Genomic DNA, 26,657 nt, shown 5'->3' on the forward strand with positions numbered 1-26,657 from the left:
TCATTTAGGAGAGCAACTCGGAGACTCTTTCAGGCAAAGCAAAATGGAAATCACTCTCCCAAAAGTTGTGGTTGCTGAGTCAATTGAAATTCTCAAGACTGAGATTGATAATGTTTTGTTAACTAATGTTATCAAAGGATATGGAGCAAAGATGGATATATGGAAGTAAGGTGCAGACCAGCCATGACCTAATAGAAGCTCTTGAGCTGCGACTCACGCATGATGAATACATATGATATCAGCAGCAGGCTTTTGACACTGCAGATTGGTAATCCATTAAAAGGCAATTTTTGGGGGAAAAGCAAGAAGAAAAGTGAAAGAAAAAATATCTAAATTTAAGGAAAAAGTAATAAAACATGTTCAGCTGACCGAGCAGAAAATCCAAAGATAGCTTCCTGTCAGCACACTGCCAAGGCTGCAAAGTGTAATTCATTCATTAAAATGTCAACAAGCTGAACTTCACTTGACGTGATAGGGCAGCAGAGTGACTCCCAGGGGCTGAATGCAATTGGTTTTACTTAAAACTGTTCAAAGGAGCCTAAGTATTGACTGTCTGGAAAGTTCAAAGGACTGGTACGTTGTTTTATTCTATTTCTTAAAGTCTGCATTGAATGCAGTCTCATCAATCCTTTAGCCTTTTCATTCCCCTTTGCCAACTTCCTCTCTCCACTGCCCTCCTGAAGGTGTTGACTTCTTCTTGGTGTTTGGTTGTCTATGTTGTGGTTGTCTTCTGGTACAGCTACATTGCTCAAGGAACCTTTTCATGTGTGAGTGTGTCAAAAGGCTATTCAACCGTAAGCCCTTGCTTGGCCCTCTCCTATTTTTCATTTATATGCTACCCCTCAGAAAGATCATCTGACAAAGTGGCATCAATTTCCACATGTGCACTGACACCCCAGATCCACATTACCTCTTCTCTTGACCCCTCCACCGTCTCTAATTTGGCTTGTGCAACATCCATTACTGGATAAGCAGAAATTTCGCCCGACTAAATATTAGGTAGACTTAGGTACCCACCATCAAACTCTGTTTCCTCGCTGCCAACTTCATCTCTCTCTCTCTCTCTCTCCCTGGCAACTGTTTTCAAATCCCTCCTTGGCCTTGCCCCCTTCCTATCTCAGTAACCTCCTTCAGTCCCACAAGCCTCTGAGATATCTGTGCTCCTCTGATTTTGACATCCTGAACATGCTTGATTTCAACGGCTCCATATTGGTGGCTGTGCCTTCGGCTGTAAACTCTGAAATTACCTCCTGAAACTGCTATGCCTTTCTTCCTCTATTAACTCCTTTGAGACTTACCTCTTTGACCAAGCATTAATCGTTGTCCTTGATATGTATTTCACTGGATAGCAGCAAAATTCTGTATTTCACACCCTTGATAGAACAGACAAAGCTTTCGGAGTTTTTAATTGGCCTTATATTCACGTACAGACTTCCTGAGTGATACATGGCATGGGTAGATATATGTTTTGCTTATCTTACAAGTGATTTGCATACACCAATCACAAGGATACATTTATTCTGAAGTCATTGATATCCAATTACAACTAATATTTCTGATTACTTCATGAATATAGTTAACCAGTTACAGCTGCTATGTGCTAGTCTTATTATAATGATTGATCACAAATGAAATAAGTCTATGTGGCTATATCATCCAAATGTGTCATCTGCTGTTATGGCAATTACCCTATGGCTGTCAAATCCCCCTCCCACACCCCCCCCCCCCGGTGTCCTTTGATCAGCTTGTTTGTGCAGTCCATCTATAAGTGTGAGAACATATTCATAGCATCTTCCCAGGGAATTCTGCTGTACTCAATTCACAGTGGAACTCTGCTGTATTCAGTGACTTTTGTGCAATTTAACCCTTTTGGCCCTAATACCTCAAGAGGTTCAGTGTCAAATTCTATTTGTAAACACTCCTGCAAAGTGCCATGGAACGTCTTACTATGTTAAAAGTGCTATAGAAATGAAAGATGTTGTTGCAAGACATTGCAGCTCTAATCAATCTTGTCTTCAGCCAATGTCAACTCAAATTTGTGCTTGGGACCCTGGATAGAGGAGGAGTAGTAATAGAGCAGGAGCTGTAATAATATCAATGATGGAAATTTCTGCCACCCTTGCAGTGTACTTTGAGGTGGCAGAGGCAGCCCGCCATTGGCTGGTGGCAGGGTCTTCTCGTCCGCTGCTGTCAACATGGTTTCCCATTGTTTGCACTCTCATTCACCGGGAAACCCGCAACAGGGACGCTCTCTGTTGGAGGGACTGGAAGATCTCACTGACGAGGATGGCTGAAAAATTTTGGCCCAAATCTTTGATTCCTTGATAGAGGATCCCTGAAGCCAGTTGGAGAGGCCTTAAGAACATAAGAACATAAGAAATAGGAGCAGGAGTAGGCCATCTGGCCCTTCGAGCCTGCCCCGCCATTCAACAAGATCATGGCTGATCTGAAGCGAATCAGTTCCACTTACCCGCCTGCTCCCCATAACCCCTAATTCCCTTATCGATCAGAAAACTATCTACCCGTGATTTAAACATATTCAACGAGGAAGCCTCCACCATTTCAATGGGCAGAGAATTCCAGAGATTCACTACCCTCTGAGAGAAGAAGTTCCCCCTCAACTCTGTTCTGAACCGGCCCCCCCTTATTTTGAGGCTGTGCCCTCTAGTTCTGGGTTCCCTTCTAAGTGGAAAGAATCTCTCCACCTCTACCCTATCCAGCCCCTTCATTATCTTATATGTCTCTATAAGATCACCCCTCATCCTTCTAAACTCCAACGAGTACAGACCCAATCTGTTTAATCTCTCCTCATAAGCCACACCCCTCATCTCCGGTGTCAACCTGGTGAACCTTCTCTGCACTCCCTCCAAGGCCAATATATCCTTTCGCAAATAAGGGGACCAAAACTGCACACAGTACTCCAGTTGCGGCCTCACCAGTGCCTTGTACAGTTGCAGCAAGACCTCCCTGCTTTTATATTCTATCCCCCTCGCGATAAAGGCCAACATTCCATTCGCCTTCTTGATCACCTGCTGCACCTGCAGACTGTGTTTTTGCGATTCGTGCACAAGGACCCCCAGGTCCCTCTGCACAGTCGCACGATGTAATTTTTCTCCATTTAAATAATATTCCAATTTACTATTATTTCTTCCAAAGTGGATAACCTCACATTTGCGAACGTTATATTCCATCTGCAAGATCCTCGCCCACTCGCTCAGCCTATCCAAATCTCTCTGCAGACTTTCCGCGTCCTCCACGCAATTCGCTTTCCCACTCACCTTCGTGTCATCAGCAAACTTGAATACCCTACATTCAGTCCCCTCCTCCAGATCATCTATGTAAATGGTAAACAATTGAGGCCCCAGCACCGATCCCTGCGGCACGCCACTGGTCACCAACTGCCAACCAGAAAAGCACCCATTTATCCCAACTCTCTGCTTCCTGTTAGATAGCCAATCCCCAATCCACGCCAACACCTTACCCCTAACTCCGTGTACCCCAATCTTCTGCAGCCTTGTCCAAACTCTTGTTGAGACAAGCCAACACTCTAGGTATTGTGCTAGGGATGTCCTTATCTGCTTAATTAACATACTCAATGGAAAAAAAATCACTAAGTGATTGATGAGACACCATTCTGTGATCAAAGTAGTTTTTAAAAAAATGTGAAATATTTTTAAAGCACATCGCTCATCATTTCCGATCCACTGACAACCGTGCGAGTTGCAGCATGCTGCAGTGTCTGAGAAGTGGGTCTGGGTGTTGGTGAATTGGAACGTGCAACATCAGTTCCTGCAGTCCACCCATCCTGATAATGGCCACCCTGATGCCGCCATTACTTACTTTGAATCAATTTCACATAATTAAAACAGCTTTAAAAATGATTCTACTTATTTGTTAGGTCATGTGGAGTATAATTGCCTTTCAACCTTTCAATGGTTCAATGGTTATTGATATTCTCATGATACACAGCAAGTAGACAACAGGGGACCATTTGCTTAGAAATCCCCAAGTGATGTTAGACAGGAGAAAGGATTGTGAGTTGTAAAATCCAGCTGTATCGAATCTTTTCCCTAAAGTGCTCCCATTGAGTTTGTTTCTTTGATTTGCACCGAGTGCAATTAAAAGATAAAATGAAAAAATTTATAAAGTATCTCCTGTGAAATGCTTCTGCTCTTTGCTGGACTTAATAGTCAGAGAGCAACAGATTAGAATAGATTTGACACGTGTGGTTCACTCTTGACATGAAGCTTCACTAGGTCTGAGCATGGATTGAAGATAGAGATGTGAGCCCTGATAACTATCAGGTGACTCTGCTTAATATTAACCTCAAGTATCCTTTTGAGAGTTAAGGAAGCAGGTTAGGGGACCAAGGGGAGTGTAGAGCAATGTGAATGGTTGTTATCTTGCAGTCAACTTTTGTGAAATAAATTTAAAAGGTTTGTTTCCTTTTAACTAAGATGGATCCTCAGGCAACATTCCAGAGTTATCCACCTTCAAAGCTGTTCAAAATCATTGGGAAAGTATAGAACAGGGGCCATAATGATACAATTAGAATTAGACCATTCAAGGGTGATGAAAGCAAATGGGAAACTGAAATTTTTCCCTCAAGCAGTTGTTAAATCCATATTAGTCGAAAATTTCAAAAGTAAGATTGCGAAATCTTTGTCTGGTGATGGTATTAAGGGTTCCAAATTAATGCAAATAGATAGAATGGGAATATGGATCAATTATGATCCAGTTGAAGGACAGGGCAGGCTAGAGGGGCCTACTCCTGTTTCCCTGTTCCAACATTTATCTTTATCATGCAGATGGTATGCAAAGTGAATAACCTACCTGTTAAAGATTGAGTCAAATTTTCATTCCATTCCAATTTTAGAAATTCCAGGTGAATATAGCTCTATATTGAACCTGTGGAGACATTTCCTTGTACTCCTTAGTGAGTGATATCAACAGGTCCTCACTGATGGCTTTGTAAGATGATTGAAATCAGCCTTTGCTTTAATCTGGCATGACATTTGTAAATCCAATCTCCCTTTGGTTCACAATGCTGCACGTAACAAATGTTCATTGTGGCACCTCCCATAGACTTGTCAGTAACTTTCATATTTAAAGATAAAGAATAAAGCTTTCTTCAGCAGGGGTAGGTCTGCCAGACTCAGCTAGTTCAGGTAAGAGAGAAAACTATACAGTAGGATAGACTTTCTTGCATATTTCACTTGGAAGCTCAATCAAGAAATAACAACATAATATTCACATGGCATCTTTAATCAAATAAAACATCACAAGATGCTTCATTGAACCATTCAATTCATTGAATGTAGCCCAATCCATCACGCAAACCAGCCTCCCATCCATTGACTCTGTCTACACTTCCCGCTGCCTCGGCAAAGCAGCCAGTATAATTAAGGACCCCACACACCCGGACATCCTCTCTTGCACCTTCTTCCTTCGGGAAAAAGATACAAAAGTCACATACCAACTGACTCAAGAACAGCTTCTTCCCTGCTGCTGTCAGACTTTTGAATGGACTTATCTTGCGTTAAGTTGATCTTTCTCTACACCCTAGCTATGACTGTAACACTACATTCTACACTCTCTTGTTTCCTTCTCTATGAACGGTATGTTTTGTCTGTATAGCGCGCAAGAAACAATACTTTTCACTGTATGTTAATACATGTGACAATAATAAATCAAATCAAATCAAATCAAAAGAACCATTATAAATAAAATGTGTTACTGAGCCACATAAGGAGATATTAGGTCCCATATCCAAAGGCTTGGGCAAAGAGGTAGGTTTTTAAGGAATGAGGTGAAGATAAAAACAAGGTGGGGAGATGTACGGAGGAATTTCCACAGGTTAGAGCCTAGCTAACTGAAAGTGTGACCATCAAGTGCAGAGTAGTTAAACTCAGGGATGAAATGAGGATGGATAACTCAACAGGTTGTGGGCTGGAGGAAGTAACAGAGATTGGGAGGAGTGCAGCTGGGGAGGGATCTGAAAACAAGGATGAGAATTTTAAAATCAATATGTTGCTTGATCGGGAGCCAGTGTAAGTCAGTGAGCAAAGGGGTGAAAGGTGATGGGTATTTGTGCAAGTTAGAATCCAAGCAGCCAAGTTTTGGATGAACTCAAGTTTATAGAGGGTACAATGTAGGAGACCAGCCAGGAATGCATTGGAATAGTTCAGTCCATGGGTAACAAAGGCATGAAAGAGGGTTTTGGAAGCATATGAGCCGAGGAAGGGAGGAAATAGGACAGTTTTATAAAAAAGAAGCGGTCTTAGTGATGACATAAATATGTGATTGGAACGTCATCTCGGGGTCAAGTATGACACCAAAATTGCAAACCGTCTGGTTTGTTCTCAGACAGTGGCCAGGTATGGGAGTTAGGGAATAGAGTTATCAGTGGAACTCCTGGAGATCGTCATGGGCTGGTCTGTGTCATCCTGGGTTTTCAGCAGAATAAACATGGTTTCCATCTCACCTCTGATATGATCATGGCAGAAGAAAGGAAGCAACTCTGAGCACAAAGCAATGGCTCTGATTATAGTGAAGCAAAAAAACAAAATAGATCTTTTGACCAATGTTGTTGTGCAACTATATTTGCAGTTGCACTGCAGTGTTACTGGGTGAATTCTAATAAGTTTCTTATCAACCTTATTGTGTGGAGGGCATCTCAAAACAAGATTACACAGCTCGCTCCTTTCTGAGCGCGTGCTACAGCAAGTAATGATTTTTAAAATAGCATTTTAATTGGCTTTTTAAAACATTTATATATTGCAGCTGGCTGGCCCAATGCAAGTGGAAGTGGAGTCACATATATTATGGTGATGAATCATTTTGGATTATCTGAATACTAATTAGGAAGCAAATATATTGTATGAAACACAAGAGATTGCAGTCATCAGGAAGACAGATGAAAGCAGAGAGCTGCATGGTTGTGCTATTCATAGAAGGACTGGAAATGAATTACAATGAGAGTTTGAACCAATATAACATAAAGATGCATCATGGTGCAGCTGCAAGCCGGTTTGCGGAAGGTAGACAAGATTCAGTAGTATATTTAATCTCAGACCCGATACTATTGAATTGCACAAAGCTGGTGTCCTGGTAATGGAGAGTGTTGGTGCACCTTCATTTCACTCCTCCCTCCCTTAAAGTAATAACATGGGCCCTTTTTGTTCCTCATGGGGATGGTAGCCAGGGTTGCAGCAATTGAAACCAATGGGAGCAAGAACACAGAGCCAAACGCATAATATAATCTGATGAAGCTCTAACGAAGGTTCATCCAGACTCAAAATGTTGGCTCTATTCTATCTTCACAGATGGTGTCAGACCTGCTGAGATTTTCCAGCATTTTCTGTTTTTGTAGCTCTGTGTAAGCCAACATACTATTTCCTTTTGTTTAAAAAATTAATCACGTCTCAACCTTCAACTATTTCTTTATTACTTTTATACTAATGAATGCAGACCGATTGCTTGGTGGCCCTGCAGAATTTGTCTCATGGTGCTAACATGGAACATCAAATCGAAGCAGTATCCCAACTGAAGATACATGAAGAGCTGCATTGCGGGTGCAAGGCAGGATGGGTAACTTAGTCAACACACAGGTTTGCCAGAAGTTGCACAGTCTGCAAAAATATGCAGGAGAACTGGTCTTGAACTTTGCAAATGATAGAAACCCTTTTATGTTTGTTAGAGGTAATAAAGATGTCCGTCTGTACAAGCCTGGGGATTGATAACACTGTAAGAGATAGGGTGGCACGGTGGCACAGTGGTTAGCACTGCTGCCTCACAGCACCAGGCCTTGGGTGACTGTCTGTGTGGAGTTTGCACGTTCTCCCCATGTCTGCGTGAGCTTCCTCTGGGTGCTCTGGTTTCCTCACACACTCCAAAGATGTGCAGGTTAGGTGGATTGGCCCTGCTAAATTGCTCCTTAGTGTCAGGGGGAATTAGTGGGGTAAATACTTGGGTTATGAAGTGATGCACTATCAATCACGATACGAGGACTCCAGTGAGTGAGTGAAATTAACAAGCTTTTATTCACAAAGAACAGGAGCACACGCTTGTAGCTGACCTGGCCTAGACTGAGGCGAGGAGGTGAAAAGGGAGGAGTCTCAGGTGGAAAGGGAGGAGTCTCGGGCCAGGTGCAGCATGGGTGTGTCCAGGCATACACATGTAGTTACAGTGGTTCACCACATGGAGATAAGGCCTGGTGTTTTTGGTGAAGGTTCGATGTGCTGAATGGCCTCCTTCTGCACTGTAAGGATTCTATGAAAGCAGAATCAGGCTGGTTCTATTCCTTCAAGCATGATCCTGTGAGAGGCCCAGGATATAAAGATAAGGGAAAAGATACTTATGTTATTGAAAACCAATTAAGTAGGCTAAAAACAGGTATTACCTCATAGGGCACAAGGCTAGAGTCAAAAAATAAAGAAGGAGCACACAAAGACATCATTGCTACAGTGGATTAGAGTGATCTGGTCTATCACTCTGAAGTCAAACATTGAGGGCTTGTCTGTGGATTCAGCACCAAGATGGACTCTTGCTCCAGTGGTATCATATTTACTGTTCCTTAGTGGTTTAATAAAGGTGTACCACATGTAGTAAAACAATATCCAGGTTGTCTGCCACTGATATCCAGAGTAACGGCCAAGACCTTTAGACCAGAAACAGGATTTTACACGTGTTAAAGACAAATATCTGTGGATTCATAGAAATCAGCACAGAGCAGGCAGACTCCCAGGCAAGTGTGAGGTGTGTGGGGGAGGGGATGTGGGTGCTTGGAGAACACTTGTCACCTGTGCAAAGTCCTTGTGACCACACCTCATTCAGTTACTGCCATCACACTCATTTTACCACGCTCACAGGGAGCTTGCCGGTGCAGGAGGAATATTTATGACAGCTTTTCTATGGATTCAAGCCAAAAATTATATCTTAATAACTGAAGAAGGGAGGAGAAATATGCAGGTCGTGGGCCAGGAGATATCTGTGGGGCCTGGAGGTTCATTTGGGGTTCTCCTAGCCCATAGAGACTTTTACAAAAGATTACATGTATCACTTTGTAAGCTATCTGCAACACTCCTTTCAAGGATCACTGATTCAACTCGCTCAACTCGATAGAGCAGCCAGAACAGATGATATCACCTGAGGGTTGTTAGAGAGATGGGCCACATGCTGTGTGAGCCCCTAGCCCGTATCACTCTTGGATGTTTCCTGTAGAGTGGAAGGAAGCTAACATGTTTCTCATCTTTAAAAAAGATGAAACGATAAACTCCAGTAACTATGGGCTCATTAGTTCAATAACAGATGCTGGAGGGAATCATTAGGAATGCACCATACAGGTGTTTTGGTAAAGGGGGACATATAAGCATGACTTAATAAGAAGGAGGTGAAACCTATTTGAATTTTTTGAAGAAATCACCAGGCTGGTGGATGAGGGAGGGGCTTCCAAAAAGCATTCACTAGGGTACTGCAGAAGAGCTGTGCTGGATTGAGAACTGGCTGGAAGGAAATAGGCAGAATGTAATCATAAATAATTTTTATCCCCAACGTCTTGAATTTTAAGAGTTTATCTTCTGATTTATGAGATGGGGGGGTTGGCATTACTGTGGTTCAGTACGCTGAGTCCAAATGTTGCACTTGAGTCCCACAAGAGAGATCTGAATGTAAACAGCCATGCTCACAGTCCAGTGCGGTAATGAAGGAATGCTGTACTGTCGAAGGTGCCATCTTTCACATGAGATGCTGTCTCTTCTCTCAGCTGGACACTAAAGATCCCATGAGAGTGTTTTGAAGAAGAACTCCTGGCCAATATTTACCCCCGCAATTAGCAAGCCTGAACAAACAGAATATCTGTTTATTTTCACATTGATAATTGTATAACTGTGTCGTACACAAATTGGTTGATGGTTTCCTACATTACAAAAATAATTAAACTCAAAAAGTGCTACTTTGTTTTTAAAGTGCTTGGTATACCCTGAGGGTCTGCAAGTTGCTATATAAATGCAAATCTTTCTTTATTTCTTTCCATTTCAGTTCTACAATACAGGCTGTAAACCTACAGTTCCATTGAAGCAAAACATTTAAATATGATGGATTACCAGAGTAAGGAATGATTATTCAGAATTTATCAGAACATTCATTACATGAACTTATTATTAAATGATGGAATGTACAAATAAAATATATATGAGCAAACAATGTGCTGTAGCAGAGCATAAAATATTTAAGCTGGGTGAAAGTCTAATGAATGATTGCTGAATTATTGAAAGGACTTATCTACATTGACAGATCCTGGGATTGTCAATAAGATTTTAAAGAGATGGATTCACTGATCAAACCTGAGGAAAATGATAATAAGAAATGTGTGCACGTGTAGTGAGAGAGATGGCAATGTGGAGATGGTGAGCTGGAAAGTGCATTGTGCTGCTGGGTTCATGTAGTATCCCCATAACAATATAAAGGTTACGTTTTGATAAATATCAACACTTGGGCTTTAGGCTAGTTCAGGAAACTCTGGGTGGGATTTTCTGCGCAACCCACCACGTATTTCACAGTGGTGGAGGTGGCCCGCCATTGCCCAGTTGGCTACGGAGTTCCCTGTTGAATGCAGCCCTCACTATTGGGAAACTCACAGAGAGGATGCACTGTTGGTGGGACCCGAAGACCTGTGATGTCTTAATATGTCCTATGATAGTCTTAATCTCAAAACTAAATTACCAGCAGCGATTTACAAATCTGTTTTTTTGCTGCACTTTTGGTGCCATTCCACAATCTTCAATATGACAACAATTAAAGCCTAATGTAAAGGGAAAGTGCTGGGCCTTCTGATATAAACTTTATAAATCATTTGCCAGCTATAGCTTTGTCTGTAGCTTCCGAGTCCTTCTCTGCTACCTCTTCAAAAAACTCCAGCAAGTTATTCAAACATGATGTTCTCTTTAAAAATCCATGCTGGCTGTTTTTGACTAAGGGCATAATGTTTGGAATCTTCAAGTCCATTGGCACCTCCCCTGAGTCTTGGGAAGACTGAAAGATTATGGCCAGCACCCCTACAATTTCCACTCTCACTTCCTTCAATATCCTTGGATGCATCTCATCTGGTTCTGGTGCCTTGTCAACTTTATGCACCAACAGTCTATCCAACACCTCCCCTTGATAAAGCAGAAAGAAGCTGCAAAACTGGTCAACACAGCCAACACCTCCTCCTTATCAACTCTGAACCCTTTTAGTGACAGAATTTCCTCCTGTTAGGAGGGATAAATATGCAGCAGGAATTAGCCCTATACATAAAACTTTCTTGCATATTTCAAGCAGTATCCTTGCAGCTCAATCAAGAAATAACAACGAAAACTTATATATATTTTGTGTCTTTAAAGTAATCAAAAGTTGTAAGATATTTCAGATGAGCATTAGAAACAAACAATGACACTGAGCCACATTAGGAGATATTTGGTCAGATTAACAAAAACTTGGTCAAAGAGGTAGGTTTCAAGGGATGCCTTATGGAGGAAAACAAAGTATTCAAGAGCTTGTTCACAAAAAAGACTCATCAACTGGAAATCAGGAGAGAAAAAGAGAGGGGGCAAAATATAAAACACACTGGGGGGAATGCTCTGGCCTCCCAGCCGCATGTTTCTCAATGGCAGGTAATGGCGCACTGTTCATTGGTGGGATTCTCTGGTCTCACCGCTGTCAATGGGATTTCCCATTGATGTCACCCCATGTCACCATGAAACCCACGGGAGGGGGTGCATTGCCAGCGGAACCAAAGAATCCCACCACCGTGAACAGCTGGAAAATTCCTCCCATACTCTGTTTTCACTGCTGTGAATATTGAATTGCTAGTGGAGCAGGGTGATAAGCACAGTGGCAGCATTAGTGAAATAACTCTTGGCTGAAATTCTCCAACTTTGTCCATGGCTGGGATTCTCCAGTTCTGCTCCAGTGAATGGAGATTTGGCTGAGCGCCAAATTCTATATTTTCGCTGGCAGCGGTGGCGGGACATACGAGATTGGAGAATCCTGCTCCTTGTCTCTCACAGTTCTCATTGACCCGGAATTGTTGGTGTTGAGTCAAAGAACAGAGACATTACAGGCCGATTTTCCAACCTTGCCTGCAGTTGGGATTCTCCAGTCCCGCTGCAGTGAATGGAGATTTGACTGAGTGCCAAATTCGCCCTTTTCGCTGGTAGTGGTGGCGGGGTGTGAATGGCAGGAGAATTCTGGCTGACATCTTGTTGCGGCCATTTTTTGGGAAGAAAATTATGATTTGGGAGACTAATTTTCTGTAGCTAAGCTCCCATGGAGGTAAAATATTGCTAAGTTTGGCTTCCAAGTCTTCAGGTTCTCCTCTGAAACACATGAGTGCCTGCAACTCACCAGATTCATTCAGGTGAGGCCAAGTTACAGTTGGTCCTTGGGACCACCATCTACGTTTGGGCATACGTTGCAGTCATGCCTCCCACTTTGCACTAGTGCAACTTGAATTTATCCTCAAAGTTCCACAATGGAGCAGCCTTTAAATCCTCAGCATTGTCACTTCCTCCATTAAGGCACAGTCAGCTAAAATAAATTTAAACTAAAAACTATAATGCAAAGCCACTTTCCAGATAAATGAATATGCATAGGTCATTCACTCACTATCCTTTATTGTCTTTTATCCTATGGGGAAGGTGCTTTCTTATTCTGAATCATTTTTCACACAGTTGGTTAATGCCGGATTGTGGTTCCACGCTGCACAAGCTTGGTAACCAATTGGCACTGGACAATAATGAATAGATAATGTTAGAAGTGCAATACCATAATAAAATCATGGTAGCCAGTTGGAATAGAGAATATGCAAAACACAAGATAGTGGGCCAGATTTTCTGGCCCTTCCGCTAGCGAGAGCTGCTGGTCCTGCCAAAGATGACCTCCCTCTGCGGGTTCCCAGTGGTAGGATGGGCAAGCCACATAAAACATTGTAGACATCGGTGGGTCCAGAAGATCTCGCCGGTGAAAATGACAAGCCGCCTTTACTGCTGGAAAACACGCTCTGACAGTGGAGAGGGGGGAGATCCAGCCTGGTGTTTTCAGAATACTGAGTCATTCAAAATCTGATATTTATGTCTGAAATATGTCTCAACAACAGCAATAATCAATTTCATAATCCATTCTCTAATCTCTATTATATCTCCAAAGCTCTTGAGACAATTGAGACAGCTCACAGAGTGAGGCCCTAGCACATCTGGCTTGTAATCAAAAGAAGACAATGTTTGCTTTGTGTGATGCAGCACTAATGCAGAAAATCAGATTACACTCTAAAGCGGCCTGTACTTCAAAGTGCAGGAGTTCCAATAATATGAATCCTTGCTCAACACTTGCAGTTTACATATATTCATCTCTCCAATGTCTAAAGCATGACATTTCTAATTGATGCAACTCAAATCAATGCACCAGGCAGTGCCATACAGCCCCTGAGGTATGGAAAATACTAACACTAGTGCAGGTTTTACAGTGGTGGCAGGGTGTATGACATCGGAGAATTCTGGCCCACATCTATTATGCATTTTAAAGCAACGCATCTCTGTGTGATTAGTCACATGACATGCTGTGACATCACCAGAGACAAATCTCTGTTCCATCTTAGACTGTGATGAAGCAACATCTATCTCAATAAACTCTGACTTGTTGGTTAAGTAATCCACGGTGATTATCTATTCTTTTGCTCTTTGCTGTAGAAGAGGATAAAGCCCCAAACATGGCGACGACGTGACCCATTTACAGACCCAAAGCAGAGGGCACCCAGCTTCTGCTCTACTCAACCAAAAAAAATTTCTGCAAGATAGCCTAAAGCAAGCATTTCATACATAAAGGGCTTTTATTTCATACAGACAGCCTGTTCGCCCAGAACGATAAACAGAAAATGCTGAAAATCTCAGCAGGTCTGTGGGGAAAATAGAGCCAACATTTCGAGTCTGGATTATTCTTCATCATCAGGCTCATCTAGACTTGAAACATTGGCTCTATTCTCTCCCTGCAGATGCTGTCAGACCTGCTGAGATTTTCCAGCATTTTCTGTTTTTGTTTCAGATTTCAGCATCCGCAGTATTTTGCTTTTATCTGTTTGCTCAGAAAGCAGCCTTTACCAACTGTGTCACAGATTGGGCACAAAGCATCACATTCTCAAATTGGTTCTTTGTGTCTTCATTTTCCACTCAGAAAATGGAACATTGTGGACCAGTTTCCTCCCTTATGATCCTCTGAAAGTTTGCTTTACCAATTGAATAAATAAGTTCGATGCTTTTAAAATGCTGAAAGACATGGCATTGTGAATGGATCAGGTTATTGAATGTAAATAGTGAATGCAGAATTACAGAACACACGTATAGTCGTTTATAAATCTGAAGCGAATCAGGGCCTAGATTTCTCATTACAGAGTGGCAGAGTAAAGTTTCATTAAATGCCGTTGATGCTAGTCACATGGAATACGTTAAAACACATTTCAAGATGGAATCTGATTAACAGCAAAGGTGGAGATTATAATGATAATTATAGACATAGAGAACAAAAATGTTTAGTGAAACACAGTGATGCCTTATTTGCAGGTTCCATGAGCACAGCATTCACTCTCAGTTTGCAAATTACTCATTGTAATCTTCAAAGCAGAATTATACATGAGTATTTTATGTGTCGGTGAACATTCTCTTTTCGGACCTTTTCTCTGTGGCCCCTCAGCTCACTTTGGAGTTTAGGGGTGGAATTTTACCGGCGTGCCTGCCCATTCATGGGCAGAGTGAGCCGGTACAATCGCGTGAGAGCTGAGAAATCAGGATCACGCCCGTTTTCTCAGCACTCACAATTTTACGAGAGCCAGATTTCCAGCAAGGTCAGCCTCTCACTGTAATGGGCAAGTGGCTGAATAATTTATTCAAATATTTATTTGCATGTGTTTAGCGAGCCCGGCACTGAATTGTCTGGGCTCGTTTGTCTTTATGGCCTCACTGGGAGAGGTTCTTTCCGGCAAGGAAAACACCTGCTCCCCATAAACAGGGAACAGTCATGTTGGCCTTGCCAGTGGAACTGGCGGTCATTGAGGCCCTCAGGGAGACTGAGGGCAAGTGGTGGGGTGCCCCTTGGGCAGTGCCAGCCTGGTACCTTGGCAACGCCCAGTAGGCACCTTAGCAGGGGGCACGGCTATGGGGGCAGGGCCTATGGGGCAGAACATATCAGGGCGAGGCCTATAGGGGCTGGGACCTGAAGGGACTGGGGACAAGGGCAAGTGGGCATGAAGGGGGCAGCCCAATTGCGTGGGGAGAGGGGGAGCCACTGTGCACTCTGCAGATGCGCTCAGATTGGGGGTTATGATTGGTCTGGGCGGCAGAGGCTAGATGCCCATCTGTTGTGGGGCCTGCAATTGGCCGTGGATGTGACGGGGATTGGTCCAGGCTGGTTGCATCAGCAGGGGCCTGACAGCTCTCTCTCTGTCAGACCCCTGCTGCTTAAATTGTGCATGTGCAGCATCAGAGTCCTGCACATGCACAGTAGCTCCCTCTACAGGCTGGCTGGCAAATTAAGTCCAGTCCACTTCCTGCAGAAGCTAGAAACAGTCTAGATCATTTTTTTCAATGACTAAGTACATAAGATTAGGCATGCAAACCGGTCTAAAAAATGGATCAGGAACTCACCCAATTTTCATGCTAGCTGGACATTTAGGATAATTCTCGTAAAATTCCACCCTAGATAATGTCATTGTTAGTACAAATTATATATGATCTGATGGAAAAAGTGAGATTAATGGACCACGTGACCGTTTCTCATTCTGCACTTTTCTACACTCAGCCAAGTATTATTCATGTTCAGATTGTTTTTCCATGTTGACATATATTTTAAAATACCGTTGTACCTGTTGCTTCATTAGACTCACTTAATGAAGGAGCAGTGCTCCGAAAGTTCATGATTCCAAATTAAACCTGGTGTCGTGAGACTTCTTACTGTGCCCAACCCAGTCCAACACCAGCATCTCCACCTCGTCAAATGAGAACAATCCCAGCTTCTTTAGTGCCTCCTCACAACTAAAGTCCTCCATTCTTGATATTATTCTGCTTATCACTTCTATAACCTCTCCAAAGAATATAAATGAGAGCAGGAATAGGCCATTCAGCTCCTCAAGCCTGCTCTGCCATTAAACTGGATCATGACTGGTCGTCTATCTCATTACCATCTTCCTGTTCTATTCCCAAACCCCTTGATGTCATTAGCATCTAGTTATCTATTGATCACTGTCATTAATATACTCAATGGGGGGATTTTCTGATCCCTCCATCATGTATTTTTCGTGGCGGGTGGTAGCGTGCCTTTTGCTGGCAATAGAATCTCCTGATTGCACGGCTGTCAGTAGGATCTCCCATTGACTGCATCCCACACCAGAAGATTCTGCTAGCGTGAAACTTCTGGCCAATGAGTGAGCTTCCACAGGCCTTTGGAGTAGAGAATTCAAAAGATACACATGTGAGTGAAGAAATTTCTCCTTATCTCAGTCCTAAATGGCCTACCCCTTAATCTGAGACTATGTCACCTGGTGTTAGTCTCACAGAACATGCCACCATTATTTCAGATATTTTTATGAGTAAAGTATTTTCTTGCAAACAAAAATATAGCCCAATACTAGGAAATAATGAAGAAATTATTTTACACTATTACAATGTGAATTTCAATCCATCCTTCACTAACAATGCTCCATGATGGCGGTGAACTGAATTGCTCAGTGATTCCAATTTGCCTTGAATCAACAGCTGAGGAGGAAGTCGGGCAAGGGAGACAAAGCACTCGTTTGCATATTTATGTTCATATGCTTTGCAGCTTCTCCATATTTTTTAGGTGCTCAACCATGTATCTTTCTACTTATTCCTCAAACACAATCAATTTGTAATTGTAAACAGTGGCATTCATACCTGGCACAACACCATTTGTGGCGATCGCACTCATCGAGATTGCTGTTAACATTGTCTGAAAAAGAAGCAAGGACATAGAATCATTGGAGAGCAAGAACTTTCAATTTAAAAGTTGATCCTATACTGAGCACATATCAGAATTAACTGCTTCATTGACCATTTGTCATTGGGCTCTGAGAAGCTCATCAAGGACAGATAATGAAATTAAGAGTTTGATTTTCAATCTAGGGTTGTGAAGCCAAGGTCTGGACAATTTCCAGTTTCTGACCCTGCTCCACACCTGTATCATTCACCAAGTATTATTCATGTTCAAATGTAAATGCCCTAATTGGGCCAATGGCAAGCTTGCTTTATAATTAGTGGTGCAGATCTCTACCAGGAGGTGAGAGTTGTCTGCAGAGTACAAGCAGCAAAGGCAGACATCAGCCATAATGGAGCCTGCCACTTCCCTGCAGAAGAGAGTAGGCAGCATCTTGATGGGCCAGCAGCCTCATCATGCATAAAAATAGCTAAGAGGACAACTAAAAGTTGCTGCACACAATCTGGACCATGGTCTCTTATTGCCAAACATTTCTCATCATAAAAAGAACTTAATTGCTCCCCACATTGAATTTAATAACTGTGCAATAACGTGCATCAGATTGTTTGGGTTTGGAAGTTTACAAATTGAAAATTATCTTCTGGATTTCCTGGCCCTTCAACGGTCTTATCAAGGAGCTTAATAGGTCAATAATTAGAGGTGAGTTGGGTTCCCAGTGTCTCCTCCAACCTCTCATCGCTTTGAAAATTCCAGCATGTTCTGGAAGAGTCAGGACACAAGCACACCATCTCTGGCTATTTTCAAAGTGTGCCATCTCCTGTTCTCACCCCCACAAGAGATTTGAAACTGCAGCCCTTTACTCTGATCAAAAACTTAAAACATCTCCATCTCAGTAAAAGTGCAAATTTGAGACCTTCCGTACTTTTACAGATTGAAATAGTTGATGGATGAATACAGGAGCCAATCAGGAAAGGAACACAAGTCAGTACTGAACACTGTCCTCAAATGGCAGTGGTTTATGCAAGTGTTGCTCATTGCCATTTTAATTATAGTGATATCTGAAAAGCCTTCACATGACAACAGAGGCGAGAAAGTGGAAATTTCTGCCAAAACATTATTGCTGATATCACAGTCAGGACATAGGTGGCAACAACAAAACAGCTGGGTAATTTGGTTGCAATAACATGGCAATAAAAAAACTAACCAAAGAAACTGCTGCAAAAACGTAATTCAGCTAGAATTGCTGTTTCACAGGAAGTCTCACACTTGATATTTTGCTGAACAATTCAGAAAGTAAGGGATACTCAACAGGCCACATGTAATGTGAAGGAGCCAAATAATTGTATGCATTTAGCATAACATGTAAGTATGATTTTCTGAAGTATTTACTCAATGACTGCTGGTGGTGATATATTACTTCTAAATTATATTTGAATTCCTAGCTGGTCACCTATTATTTCACTCATGATAGAATGGTTATCCTGTTTAATATACAGAGGAGATTTGCATTGTTGTTGATAACTTAGTATTTTTTTCCGTTAACATGATCTGTCCCTTTAAGGCCACAAGGTCTAATTGCTGCAAATAGTCAGACTCTATTATATGATGTGATTCTCCGTCTTATACTCTGCTGCTATCAGCACTTTAATTAAAGATTTATGATTGCAATTCTGGTTGAACGGATGTCACATCATCAAATTAATAAGCGCAAGGAACTGAAGTTACTTCCGTTCCAACCTGATTGCTTATGAGTGAAGTACATTGAACCTTGGTTACCATTCAGACAAACTTCTTTGTGTGGCATCTCCCTGTCTCTGGGCCCTGGTGTCACAGAGAACCTGTAAAGTTTGTATGGATTAAGGATGGTTGGGCGTTGGCTCCTGTTTCAGTGTTACGCGTCTTTCAATGATAATGGGATAATGATAATGATAATGATAACCCAGCATGTAATGCTGGGAGTAAGCCTTTGGCATTGTGCAGTCAAAGGCTTAAGTCCTGCATCAGACTCTTGGTGAGTGGGACAAGAATATGGTAGAGGGAGGGAGGAGGGGGGGGGGGGGGGGTGGTAGGAGGTGGTGACATTGCATTTCATCAATGGTGCGGTTCATAATGAATTGGCAGCTCACTATCCTTCCTCGTGGATACAGTAAGAAGTCTCACAACACCAGGTTAAAGTCCAACAGGTTTATTTGGTATCGCAAGCTTTTGGAGCACTGCTCCTTCATCATCTAATGAAGATAACCTGGTGTTGTGAGACTTCTTACTGTGCCCACCCCAGTCCAACACCGGCATCTCCACATCATGGCTTCCTCTTAGATGCCACCTGAAAATTAAATGATGTGTAAATGGGCTGCCAGTTCACCATGAATGAAAAGACTAATTTCACCTCCATGCTCTCTGAATACCAGGTTGATATCCAATGTGGTACTTATGGCCAGATGTAGTAGCCACTGTCTTAGTCATAATATTGCTGAGTTACATCGAATGTACAGTCACACTGGTCTATCACAGTGGCCAGTATTTATGTTGCATATGATCCTCCTCTCACCCCACATATCTAACCTGATCAGCGTACCCTTCTTTTCTTTTTTCACCCATTGCCTCTATATCTTAGTATAATAGGGAGAACAGAACTGGATATAATATTCCAAGCGCGATTCAATCAAGCTTCTATACTAGGTTACCATGACTCCCCTGCCTCGCAATTCTATCTTTCACAGAAAAAAATGCACTTCATTTGCATTTTTGTGGCATATTAACCTGCACCACTATTTCCAGGGGTTTGAGCATCTATACATCTAGATCCCTTTGCCCTTCTACCCCATTAAAAAAAAATTGGATTTGGGCATGACTGGCAAAGACAACATTTGTTGTCCATCGCTAATTGCCCTTGAGCTGAATGACTTGCTAAGCCATTTTTGAGGGCAGTTAAGAGTCAGCCGCATTACTAAAGTCTAAAGTCACATGTACGCCAGACCAAGTAAGGACAACAGATTTTCCTCCCTAAAGAATATTAGTGAACCAGATAAGTTTATACAACAACCAATTATGGTTTCATGATCATCATTAATGAGATTAACTTTGAATTCCAGATTTATTAATTAAACTGAAATTCACCAGGTGTTTTGGTAGGATTTGAACCCACGCCTCCAGAGCATGCGGTTAGGACTTTGGGTTACTAGTCTAGTGACATTATCATTATGTCACCATCTCCCAATTAAAGCACATAGAGTGGAATCTTCCCAGCACACCAGAGATGGCTTTGGAGATGGATGTGGCGATGCCGGCGTTGGACTGGGGTAAACACAGTAAGAAGAGTCACAACACCAGGTTAAAGTTCAACAGGTTTATTTGGTAGCAAAAGCCACTAGCTTTCAGAGCGCTGCTCCTTCAGCAGTCACGGGCATTCGGTCTCTGATCTTTGGGTAAGCGTTCTCCAAGGCAGCCTTCACAAAACACGACAACGCAGAGTCGCTGAGCAGAAACTGATAGCCATGTTCCGCATACATGAGGACGGCCTCAACTGGGATCTTGGGTTCATGTCACACTACCTGTAACCCGCACGACTTGCCTGGGCTTGCAAAATCTCACGAACTGTCCTGGCTGGAGACATCTCTTTAACCTATGCTTAATGCTCTCTCCACTCACATTGTCGGTACCTTTAAGACTTGATTACCTGTAAAGACTCGCATTCCAACCATTATTTCGTAAATTGAGTTTGTGTCTTTATATGCCCTGTTTGTGAACAGAACTCCCACTTACCTGACGAAGGAGCAGCGCTCCGAAAGCTAGTGGCTTTTGCTACCAAATAAACCTGTTGGCTTTAACCTGGTGTTGTGAGACTTCTTACTTTGGAGATGGAAACAGGAGCAAATGTCAGAATTTCCTCATGTGGTTAAATATTCAATGCCTTCCTGGATCCTTGCACTTTTGCTGGAGGCGGGCACAGAGTGATAGCGTAAGATGGTGCTGAGATTTTCTGCTTTCGTTGAATCAGGAGATGGTCAGCAGCTTGAAAGCAGCCCTCCCAGTGGCAGTGGCCACCAGTCCCTCCTCTCACTGGCCCCATTACTGCGCCACACGAATGCAAAAGGCTCAGCATGGGCCATGATGATATGATGACCAAAAGAGCTTTGGGCCTTCTATGCTCCTTTGTTTTGTGGTTCCCATCACTGCTTCAGGAACCTGCACATATCCCATAATTGGGACGGTGGACACAACTGACTGCCTCCCAGAAGATTCCCCTTGCTGGTGCACCTCTGACATGTGTGAGGTCAGAATCTGGAAATTACATTAGAAGAAGAGATCATAAAGGATAGTACAGCATTTAAGATAGAAAGGGGTGGGCAGAGGTGTATAATTGACAAATAAATCAAATTTTGAAATGGTTAAACCTCTAACCAAAATAGGTTGCATCCATGCTTATTAAAATACATTAGGGAAAAGATAGCAGAGTGATTATTATGATACCTGAAACTTTTTAAAAGGCAAAAGATTGTTATCCTCTTAACCAAATTGTACATGGATTCCTTATTCTTCCTACCAAATGCATCACATCACATTATCTATATTTAAATTAATTTGCCAATTATAAACAATCAATTTGCAAGTTTATTAATACCTTTTTGTATTTTGTTACAATCTTTCTTTCTATTAACAATGACTCCCAATTGGACATTGTCCGCAAATTTAGGAATTATACTTCTGCTTCCCAAGCTCACCTTGCTAAAGTAAATTGTGAACAAAAGCGGTCCCAGCATTGACCCATGTCAAACCCAACTTCTGATGGCATAGTGGTATTGTCACTGGACTAGTAATTGGGAGACCAAGGGCAATGATCGGGGGACCAGGGCTCGAATCCCACCATGGCACATTGTGAAATTTGAATTTTAAAAAAATGACCATTAAATAATTGTTGTAAAAACCCATCTCGTTCACGAATACCATTCAGGGAAGGAAATCTGCTGTCTTTACCTGGTCTGGCCCACATGTGACTCCAGGTCCAGTTGACTCAGGGATGGGCAACAAATGCTGCTCCAGCCAGCAATGTCCATATCCCATAAATGAGTGAAAAAAATTGCGAAGTCTTTCAGTTAAATATTGAGGCAAAGTAATTGTTCAATATTCCTGCCATTCCACTGTCATTACATATCAGTTTAGTTTGTGTATCCCTCATTGTTCTTTTGTTATACTTCTTCATAACTTCATTTTTAATCCTGGATAATTTAATTTTGTTTACCTTGCTTATCAAATTGTTTTTGACTTTTTTCCTAAACTTTGTTTTGTCATCCTCTCCTTTATTCTTTATCAACTTTGTGCATGTTCCAATTTTATTCTTAACTCTTCATTTCAAGAACGGCTAGTTTGTTTTTGCTTTTAAGCAAAATATATTTTGCCTGGATTATATTGTTCACCATTGTCAACATTTCCCATTGTTGTTCTATCTCCTTGTTGGTAATTTTTCCCAGTTTTGTTCCATTCCCATCCTCGACTCTGAATATTAGAAAAATGTCCATCAGAAGATCTTGCATTCACTGGGTGAGTGTGGCCCTACATATCAGAAAGGATTCTTTAGTCTTATTTGCAGTCTTGGTCCACGTCCTGTATAGTCGCCGTACGTAATATATGTTGTAATCAGCATTATGTTTTTGCCTATGTCTGAGACACTGGAAGCCATTTCAGCTATACTCTCCAAGTAAATATCTCAAGAATCTCAGAATGGAGATGGCTGGGGGTGGAATACAACAGAGGGGCTGATGTAATTATTTTTTACTGATTCCCTTAAACAAAATACAAAACATTTCTGTTCAGAATTGGAACTTGTTGGAATGGATTTGGCATTACTTCTGGCATCCTTTAGCCTTGCCATTTCCATTAGCCTTTAACAAAAATTCCCTTAAAATAATGATTTCACTTGACACATTGAGACAAAATTTGGCATTGAGGAGAGTGGAAATGCCCAAAGGGGGGGGTTCAGCAAAAAACATTTTTTGAACCAAACAATTTATTTTACACAGGAGTTGAAGGTAGATCGTTAAATAATACGGCTCATGTAATATGCACAAGGTCTGAGTACATTTGGAGACTAATTTGAAATTTTTATTTAATAGCCTGAGATTCCTCTGAGGATAAAACCTCTGAGTCAGCAATTTTTCAGAGCGCAGGGTGTGAGAAAGTTCAAAAGAATGTCAGCAAATAGAAAGTCAAAATGAGCTATTGGAGCAATCCCCGTGGAAAAGTAATTTAGGAATTAATTAATCCCTGACGAGGTTAGGATCTCTCAGCATTTTTAGTTTCCTTGCAATGGTCTGCACTCACTTTCTGACAGTTTTTGTATGAACGATCTATCCTGACTCCCTGATCAATAAAAGTGGAAATAGGAGAGCATGTGGAAATTAAAACCTACAAATACAATCACAGAATGATTTAGAAGATAAATGGATTAAAAGATAACGACCGCATGGTCTATATGATCTCCTGAAGTGATTTCAGTCTCTCTTGGAGAGAAATTTTACAGAGGTTTTTTTTCCCCTCATTGACCCTCTTTTCCTTTTGTGAAGATTCAATGACTGCCTCGGCTGGGAATAAGGTTTTGATCATGAAAATCTAATCATAATGTGTATGGGGCAGGCTTGAAGAAAGCTGCAGTCTTTTCTTGCTGCCATTTTGGTATGTTCAAAAGGAGTGAAACATGCAGGATCCGCAGATGTGATTTTGTTCTAAATAGGTCACTAGATGTGGAAACAAGCAGGATTTTTTCAGAGAAAAGATGAAGTTTACTGCATTCCAGGAGTTGGACACATGGCAGGGGCGTTATTTTAAAGTGAAGTTCTGAGCTCAGATATACCAACTTGAGGAGGTGATTAGTAAAGGTGGTAAGTAGGGAAGGAAAAAAAAGCAAAGCAACAGCTGGTGTCAGCATCTCCCAATAACCAGATGTGGAATGGCATCGATCCATGTAACTTCAAACCAGAGATTGGGTACAAAGCTCACAGCACTTTCATGTATATCAGTTTCTCTATTTCTCTGAATATTAGCCAAGGTTCAATGGACTTCAAAGTATTTTGATAAGAACCCCAGAATTGAATAAAAATCTGGCAACAAATTGGCATTCAAATGTTGACATTGTGGGCCCGATTTAACCAAATTTTCGTGCCCGTTTTCGGGTGCGAAATCGCGGTAAAGTTGGGCATTGGGCCTATACCGCTATCTGCACCCGATTCCGAGCAGATCGCGGCTTTACCGACACCCGATTTGGGCACGGGTCCGGCCCGCGCCCGAATCGGGCAGCCCGACGATTTAAATGCATTAGCATGCATTTACATCGACTCAATGAACCGCGCGCCCAACCCTACTGCCAAATCCCACTTTACCGTCTTCTGGCCCGTTCCGCATCCGCGCTGTAAGCGACCTGCAAAATAAAAGTCTGAAGTTGTCGCTGCAGCTTGCAAAGAGCGGGGTCAGAACCTCCAACGGCTCTCTGACCCAGGTCATCCTCTGGTTGGGGGAGGGGGGGGGTGGGGGGTGGGAGGAGGAGTGGGGGGTGGGACCCAGATCATCCTCTGGTCGGGGGCGGGGGGGGGAGCGGGTGGGAGGAGGGGGGGTGGGACCCAGATCATCCTCTGGTTGGGGGGGGCGGGGGGGGGGTCTGCTGCCAGTCTGCGGCCAATCTGTGGAGAGGGAGGGGGCAGGGGGTTCCGCCACCACTCTGCGGGCAATCACTCCTCCCCACCGGTGGAACGAATCCCTCCTGCTGGAGTGGACATGCGGCAATGCCATCCCACAAAACCTTCAGGATGAAGCGATTCCTCGCTAAGAAGATGAAGCAGAACTGGCCGATTCCACAGTGGATCCACATGAAAACCGGCTACAAGATAAGTACAAGTCCAAGAGGAGACACTGGAGAAGGACCAAGCTGGGCCTGTAAAGGGATACACCATCACTAGTACGCTACCAGCCACAGCCATCTCTCCTGCTCTCTTGCCCCTGCAGGGAAGAGTAATCTGTGGCTGGTAGTGTACCAGTGATGGTGGATCCCTTTACAGGCCCAGCTTGGTCCTTCTCCAGTGGCTCCTTTTGGACTTGTACTGATCTTGTAGCTGGTTTTCATGCGGATCCACTGTGGAATTGGCCGGTTCTGCTTCATCTTCTTAGTGAGGAATTGCTTCATCCTGAAGGTTTTGTGGGATGGCATGGCCGCACGTCCACTCAGACAGGAGGGATTCGTTCATCAGGTGGGGAAGAGGGATTGCCCGCAGAGTGGTGGCGGACCCCCCTACCCCCTGCCTCCCCACCGATCGGCCGCAGACTGGAAGCGGACCCCCCCCCCCCGACCAGAGGATGATCGTCAGAGAGCCGCTCCCTCCACTTTCTGCTTTTTTTTTCTTTTGCGCCCGGGTGTGCTCTGTCAGATTTTTTTCGAACTGCGCATGCGCAGTTGAGAGCTCCGATCGGTCCGCCAACACTAAGCCCCGGCCACAGCGCGAATCGGACCGGAGCCGGCAAAACGCGTATGGGCGCGCTGGAAAGAGGATTCCAGGCGCGGATCTATTTGACGCCCAGATTCGGCACTTAGACTCAAAATGGTAAAATCAGGCCCTGTGTGTTCACTGATATTGTGTGGGGGGTAGATTAATGTACTCTGTGATGTCCCCCACAATAAAATGCTCTGTATGTGGACAAATTCTTCTACTTGTCTCTATCTTCATAACTTCGCACCATGAAATAATTCCCCCTTGTTTTGAGAATGCCTTTTCCATTAAGTTCGTTCTCCCTCAAGATATTCCTCTTACCTTGACATCGTGAACTTATCCTAGCTTGCCTCCACCTCAACAGCAGTTGCCATTTAAAACCAAGAGCAGAACTGAGCTTAAAGCTTCAAGTGATCCATGGGATAAAATTATCTCATGCACAACATGTCTGCATTGTTTTCAATGGAGCAATGGCAACCATCGTGCAAACTAACATCGACACTTATTTGCCCATTAGCCAAATGTCAGATTTTCTGATTCATATGTTGTGTTCTGTCAAAAACCCGGAGAGACACTTACTGATGTAATGCTAGCAGATCTCCTGCAGCATTGCTCATAGATGGTGATGTGTCTTATTAAATTCTAGGATTCTGATAGACACATATTCAGGTCCCTCTCCTATGACTTTGCTCATTGATAGTGATATATTTATCACTATCATTCTGGAATCCTGATAGATGTTTATTTTTATAAGCCTAGTTGACCTTTTAGCATTTCTCCGCTATAGGATGGATTCTTGTGGAGGTGACAAAGATTCGGAGTCCCATGTTGTCTCTTTTCAGAAAGGCCTGCAGCATCATAAGCCCTTGACAAGACAGTGGCAGACTATCCCACCAGGATCAAGGGTCCCCAGGGTAGAAGTCCCACCGCCTAGAACTGCCATCCAGTCGGAGGCTGGTAGATCGCCTGTACTCAGCAGTGCTACCAGAAAGGTGGTGGTTGCTACTATACTACACCCACCAAAAGCTTCAGATCAAGGAGGGACCCAGTCACAGTTGAGTAATGGTGGGGTGGGGTTCGTGTGGGAGGAAGGTGTCAGCCGCAAGGACAGGCATGTGGCTCACAGTGGGGCCACTTCTTGATGCTGGGTCCACTGAGTGCCTTTGAATGAGGGCCCCCTGAGAACCTGCAAGTAAACACATTGCAGTT

General features: G+C 42.9%; 1 protein-coding gene across 1 annotated transcript in view; it reads right to left on the reverse strand.

Annotated features, from left to right (window-relative positions):
- Positions 1-26,657, reverse strand: part of LOC144508242 (solute carrier family 12 member 5-like) — a 312,299-nt gene that overhangs the window by 169,671 nt on the left and 115,971 nt on the right. Inside the window, exon 5 of the mRNA XM_078236057.1 lies at positions 16,938-16,992. Coding sequence (XP_078092183.1) covers positions 16,938-16,992 — 55 coding nt within the window. The remainder of the gene's footprint in view (positions 1-16,937; positions 16,993-26,657) is intronic.

This window comes from Mustelus asterias, chromosome 20 (assembly GCF_964213995.1).
Source record: "Mustelus asterias chromosome 20, sMusAst1.hap1.1, whole genome shotgun sequence".
Taxonomy (NCBI): Eukaryota; Metazoa; Chordata; class Chondrichthyes; order Carcharhiniformes; family Triakidae; genus Mustelus; species Mustelus asterias.